General features: G+C 34.8%; 1 protein-coding gene across 1 annotated transcript; it reads right to left on the bottom strand.

Annotated features, from left to right (window-relative positions):
• Positions 1-2,139: 2,139 nt before the first annotated feature.
• On the bottom strand, positions 2,140-6,399 carry LOC120081076 (mediator of RNA polymerase II transcription subunit 15a-like). The gene is made up of 7 exons (XM_039035754.1): positions 6,192-6,399; positions 5,953-6,051; positions 5,181-5,368; positions 4,833-5,093; positions 3,633-3,854; positions 3,083-3,165; positions 2,140-2,356 (listed from the first exon to the last, which is right to left on the bottom strand). The coding sequence occupies exons 2-7, from the start codon at positions 5,999-6,001 to the stop codon at positions 2,140-2,142; spliced, it is 1,020 nt and encodes a 339-aa protein (XP_038891682.1). The 5' UTR covers positions 6,002-6,051; positions 6,192-6,399.
• Between the last annotated feature and the right edge of the window lie 364 nt (positions 6,400-6,763).

Raw genomic sequence — 6,763 nt, 5'->3', positions numbered from 1 at the left:
ACTCTCTGGATTCTCACATCGAGAATACCAGATCACCTTGTTGGTGGTGTCAGACTCAACTCGACACCGTCGAGGTTTTCTGGAGGTTCGTTCGTCGGTGCTGTGGAGGCTATTTGTGTTGCGAAGTTGTTTGTGACCGAGGAGACCGTTGAGGACGAGCAAGTGAAGTGTTTCGTATTATGTTAGCTGCGGTTTGCAGTCGTGTAGATCGGTCGTGTCGAAGCTGCTGTTGTTCCAGCGTTTGTGCGCAACGCAGTGTGGAGACGTTTCTGCCAATGTGCATAGAGTTTGTTCTCTTTATTGCACATTTGTATTGTTCATGCTGTAATTTCTGGAATTATTTGTACAACCACTTGTATTGAAGTCGACTGTAAATAGTATGTTCATTCATGATTGTAATTTGGAATAGTCTTGTTTCCGCTGCTCATGAAAATCTCGAGTTTTCGATTTCCTTCAAGTGTTACACATAATTAATATTTACTCGATGAAAATTGTTTTCTTGTGTTCTTAAAATTTTTTCAAGTGGGGAATTATTGTTGAAAAATTTCCTATATATATATATATAATATATATTGGTTTTCAACTTGGGAGAAGGAAAAGTTGGAATCTCACATTGTTTATTTTACTAAGGGGAGGTCCCTTATATGCCTTTATCTTGGGTTATGGGTTTGGGCCCCAAAGGATACCAAAGTTTTAGAGGGGGTAGGAAATAGGCAAATATAGGCTTGGTGGGCTTTCCACACGTGCGCTCCGTCGCCGCTGTTCATCCGGTCGGGCGAGCGAGACGAGGCGAGGCGCGTGTCACAAGCAGATGGCGCTGGTCAAGTCCTTCGCGCGGCTGCACATTCAATGGTTGTGCGATTCTTATTAAGCAATCATTCGGAAAGGTGTGAGTTCTTTCAATTGGGTTCTATTGTAGTTCCGACAATTCTGTAGAACTATTTGCATTGGGTAGAACCATGAAACGTATTAAAGAGAGCAAGATCCATGACTCAGCCTGTAACAAGTTTCTTTTTTGTAGGTTCTATAACATTGAATTGCAAGCACACAGGGAGAGTTGATGAAGGACTGGTTGCAGTTGCGGTTAATGGGAGGGAGCCAAGGGTCGGCCGACCTTTTGGGTCTAAATTTGTTTGGGCTTTTAGGACTCAACCCACTTACAATAAAGCATGGCCTTTTTTGGATTTAAGTTTGTCAAAACTCTTCGGTTAATGGTCGCTTCTATATGCTACAAGTTATTGCTTCATTGAATTTATTAGACCTAATCCTAGACATGTAAATGGCTCATGCAGCAAATGCTTGAACCAAAATATGTTATTGTTATAGGAGCATGTATAATTACAGGAGGGATACTTAGTACCAATTCTTATAGTACTGTTCGGAGAGTCAATAAGTTAATTCCGACCAAACATTGTTTGCACAAACTATATTTTTTACTTTGAACAATTAAAATTATTTTGTTTGCTAATCAATTATTAATCTTATTTTCATACCTATAAGAATTTAAAGACCGAATAGAAACAAATATCAAAGTTTACACACTAAACTTGTAATTTAATCTTCTACGTTTTATGTATGCATTACATTATGAGGATTTCAAAATAATTTAAAGCGAAGGAATTAGAATCTTTAGTATCGACTTGGACTTGTTTTTCAGAAGGAAAAAAATTGGTTGAATGAAGTCAGGAAAAGGCCAAAACATGCTTACCTTAAACCATATGCCCAAAATCAATAACCTAAGACAAATACAAATATCTCATCCACAAACATATAGTAACATTTCAACAGAAATCCAACTTCAGGCTTAGCTCAATTTCTTTTGATTCCTAGACACCTAACTCTCTAAGCTCTAATTTCACTCCAACTCTAAAACAACTGTGAATTAGCCTTCCATGAACACTTTCATTTTTTTACAACTACACCACTACTACAAGATATTTGGCTTTTCCCGACGCGCAAAAAAAAAAAAAAAAAAAAATGTAAAGATATAGCTTCCCCTACCTGTGAAAACCCAAAACCCAACAATTAGATTTCTAACAAAGTCTCCTATTTAGTTTTTCTCAATGCCATTAAACTAGAAAAATTAGGGAAGCGAAATTCACTCATTAACGACCATTCTTCAATGGCAGTTGTCATTTGTTATGACCAAGCAGCATGAAGACAGTCCTCCCATGAGCCATACTTTGAACTAAAACTGCCACCGCCATTTCGTCGAGCGTACTCGGAAACTACATCTCGAGCACACACGTCCCATATCCTGGCCACTTGACTAATAGAGAATGGATGTGCAAGGCTTCGAACAGACATGTTGAACTTTTCCCTTGCCTGCAACGAAAGGTCTTCACAACCTGTTGGACTGCAAAAAGTAAATAAATAAGTGAGGTTATAAGTTGTTAAGAGGATGAAATATGTAATGGCTTGGGGTTCTTAAAAATTAAAAACTGAAAGTAGAATAAACTATGAATTATGAGCAAAGTTCACCTAAAACTGTTAGAATAAACTATGAATAAACTATGAATTATCCAAATAATAGGTAACATTACTAATTATATTTTGGTTATTAAATGAACATTGTTGATCTGATTATGGCTTATAAACTTGTCTAGTCTGCAGAAAGATTCCAACCTATTGATTCTAAGACATAAAAAAGCCTAAGATCTAACGTTAATCAAGTTACAGCCCCTTTTAGTTTTGCTCTCCAGATTGACAGAATTGTCCAACACAAATTCAAGTTCTTCAGATGTATACTATAGATATGGATTACAACTAATTTTGATTTTCATCCATACATATATTTATTCATAATGAATAATTCTGTGTACGCCCATTGACTCCTTGTGGTTCCATTAATAAGATTTCAAAATATGTGAATCTAATTAACTAGAAAATCACAATGAAAAAAGGCTCATCTGATAGTATCTGTTATGAGCGACCAGACAATTGAATAGCAAAACCAAAATCAAATGAAGGATTGTAACTGCAAAAGGGAACTAAGAACCTCAAATATAAGAACTCAATTCATATGGTGGTATTGCAAGAAAACTCTTGCTATTAAAATGGAAGAAAGGATAAATCTTCTCACCAAGCTTCATAATGGAATTTATTGAATATTGGAGAAATGTGCGGATAGCCTTTGGGAACCAGCAACTTTAAGGGATACACTAACTGCACATTTTATGAATAAAATAAGAAAGATAGAGCGAGTAATTAATCCTAGATTCAAGTACTATTTTGGTTCCTATACTTTTAGCTATGATTTATTTTGGTCTCTATACTTTTAAAAGTCATTTTGAGTTTAACTCTCAAACTTTTCTTCATTATGGTCCATGTACCTCCAATTTTAGCCCTCGTAATTTTAAAAAGTGATCATGGTGATCCCTATTATCAAAAGTTTAATATAAATTTTAAACATAATGGAACTCTTAAATACAAATTTATAGTGAACAAAGTGTAATGCTAATTTTTTTTTTTTTTTTTAAAAAAGATGAGGACATAAATAAAAATGAATGGACGAAAATTATCACATTAAAATAAACCAAAGTTGAAAACATAATTTTAAAAGTACAGGAACAAAAATACTATACCAAATGATGCATCATATTAAATATTTTTCTTAAAAAAGGCTCAAGTACCTGAGGAGCTGAAGTTTGGTGTGAGTTTAAATTTGAATGGGCGCACATAGCAACAAAAGAACATTTAACTATGATCCCTTCACTTCTGTCAATTGTTATCGTATCTTTGTCACAAATAGATACCACTGTATCAATCAGCTGCTCATTTATCCTCCTAATTTCCTCAAATAAAGATTGCTTCTCCGGCAATGAAAACCCATGCCAATGCGAATGATCAGGAGTCTGTATTAACAGATGTATTTGAAAGAATATATCAAAGAAATATGTCGTTAGTAATAGGAAGTTTACAAAGAATCTATTCGACATTGAACAAAGTAGTTGTTTGATACTACAAGACTTGGTAATCAGTTAATTATAATAATAATAATAATAATAATGATAATAATAATAATAAAACCATTGAACTTTTTCTCTTATTAAAAAAATATCTCCATTCTTTCCAAAGTTACAATATTACGTTTGACCTTTCATAAACATTTCAATCCTATCTTTAGAGTAGAAGTCCTTTAGAATTTCGAATGGAAATTGGGGTTTGAAGTAGTCTAGAAGTGACCTAAACTAGAAATTAAGATCACCACACTATTATAGTGCATAGGTCACTGGCACACCATTTTAAGCCTCCATTTCCATTAAAAATTCTGGAGGAATTCTACTCTAAAAGTAGTTTTGAAATGTGTATGAAAAGTGAAGGATAATATTGCAACTTTTGAAAGAATTAGAATATATGTAATTTTGTCATTTTAATTTTACCATTCACATACCGATTCTAGGCATACTAGTCAAGACTCGAGACATATCAAATAAAATAAAGGATCTTATCAATATCATGTCATCAATGGATCTATTTAACCTCATTTGATGTGGAAAGCTAATTTCACATTCATGAGTAAAGTACTTCACACTATATTTTCTCATATTAATTAAACAGAATCTATAGGAAAATTATCAAAATTAAGCTCATAGTTATTATTACTCAGCAATGTTCATGATCATATTTGCCCAAAAGGGCTAATTTGTTCACTCACGTAATTTCATCTTTTCAAGTTTGAACCACATAAACCAAGGAGATGATCACTAATCTGAGCATAATTCAGTGAATAAGTCACCAATTACCATCCCACAAGTTGATGGTTCGGTTCTCCACCCCTTCAAATCATTGAATTAAAACAAAAAAAAAGAACTCAATAGATGGTCACGCACCTCAATTGTACTTGAATTCAAGTCAAAACCTTCACAATCCATCAAACTTCTGTAGTGTCTTGTTCTCCTTGAGCCAATAGTGCCTCCAAATCTTGAACATTTTCTTCTCAGAGGAGATGAATCTGCACCCACCAAATACGCGCCAACTGCAGCTTTGGAGTTGTTAAGAGGTGCCGATGAAGATACTCTATCAGTCATACAGACAAGAGAATCTATGTCACTGACAGAAGCACTTAACGCTTTTGGTGACATTTCGTTTACCTGAGTTTGAGCCAAGAACAGCATGTCTATAATGTATGTAAAAAAAATTTCTTACGAGAAATGAAACTGAAATCTTTTCGAACAAACCATTTTGATCAAGCGTTGGAGAGGAGTAACACAGCATATGTCATTCTCATGAACTGATTCTACTACCTCCTCCAAAAAGGCTGAAGGAGGCATGCCAGGGGAAGAGACGATGAATGCCTTTTCCGCTTGGATTGCATCATTTACCATTTGTGGGTAGAGAAAATCATTCAAGGCCTCCTCATAATCAGCTAACAAAAGCATTGTTGAAACTTTAGGGCATGTTTGAGAGTGATTTTTGAGATGGTTAAAATCAATCATGTCGTATTCTAAATCATTAATCATTTTGAAATATGCATTGAATCATACAAAATCAACTTTGAAGCGATGATGTTTTGGAGTGAACATCACACAAAAGTAATTTTAACTATTTAAAAATCACTCCTAAACATGCATTTAGTATTTGGTAGTAAAAAAAGAAGTTGACTCGAGAATGTAAAACAGAATAATACAAGAAAATACTTAGAAATCCTTGACTTGATTTTCTTGTTCTTTGCAATAACCCACCATGAAACTTCATAACTAGCAATTTTATAAACAAGTTACATTTCTAAGACTCGTCAAATTAAAAACAATTTCTCCTGAAATTTTCCACCACAAAGGAACTTAATCAAGTAGTTTATAGAATGAATATAGTAGCTGGTCGAAATTTCTCGATACCTAAAACTTCAACTACTAAATAATCATCTTGGCCGAGTTAGAACTAAAAAAAGAAGTGAGGCATTCAATGTAAAGAAACATCAACAGCAACATTTTCAGTTATTCAATTCCACACCTCTTCCATTTTCAGGTAAACCAGGCAACATCGTCCTCCTCCTTTTCATGTAAGCTAATTTCCAAGAATCGGCCAAATAGATCTTAAAGAACCTTTCACCTGATACAACATGCAACAGAATCAAACAGATGGCTGAAAATCCGACTCAATCGAAGTTCCAAAACGAAACAAAACAAAGAAAACGGAGCCAAAGAGCCAGCGACTACAGAAACATCAACAAAAAGTGATGAAACGAATACCTTTAGGGCCTAGCGAGAAGAAAAGGTTCCAAATCCAAACGGATGGAGATCGGTAATGGTGGAAAGTTGGATCATGTTGGTGATAATTATATAGTGGCGATGCTTAAGGAGCAAGAAAACAAAGAAGGAAGAGGATGAGCAGAGAGTGTGGTTGTTCGAGAGCATACAGCTCACATCCGCGCGCCATTGTAACAAACCGTTCAAAATGGGAACGTGTGTCACACCAATATTCGCTTTCTAACGCTCCTTACGAGAATATATACGTCCAAAACAAAAAACCATTTTGTAATGCTCTTCTGTGCACGTTTATGTCTTATAACCTGTCCTTACCATCTAATGAATTATAATATTTTACTTACATTAGAATACATTTTCAATCTTTCCAAGAAACTCACGTTCGGGATGAGATCTAAAGTCTGATGTCGTTTTTAAAGTCTGAATTCAATACTATCATAATAATGCGACGAAGAAATTCAAAGGAAGATCCGACAGCCTAATGATATCGGTTGGAGATGAACTCACCAGCCTAATTACTTTTTCGAAGCTCCAACTTGACTGAATGGCTAGTTGCA

Source organism: Benincasa hispida, chromosome 7 (genome assembly GCF_009727055.1).
Source record: "Benincasa hispida cultivar B227 chromosome 7, ASM972705v1, whole genome shotgun sequence".
NCBI classification, from domain to species: Eukaryota; Viridiplantae; Streptophyta; class Magnoliopsida; order Cucurbitales; family Cucurbitaceae; genus Benincasa; species Benincasa hispida.
This window is presented reverse-complemented; position numbering and strand designations above follow the sequence as displayed.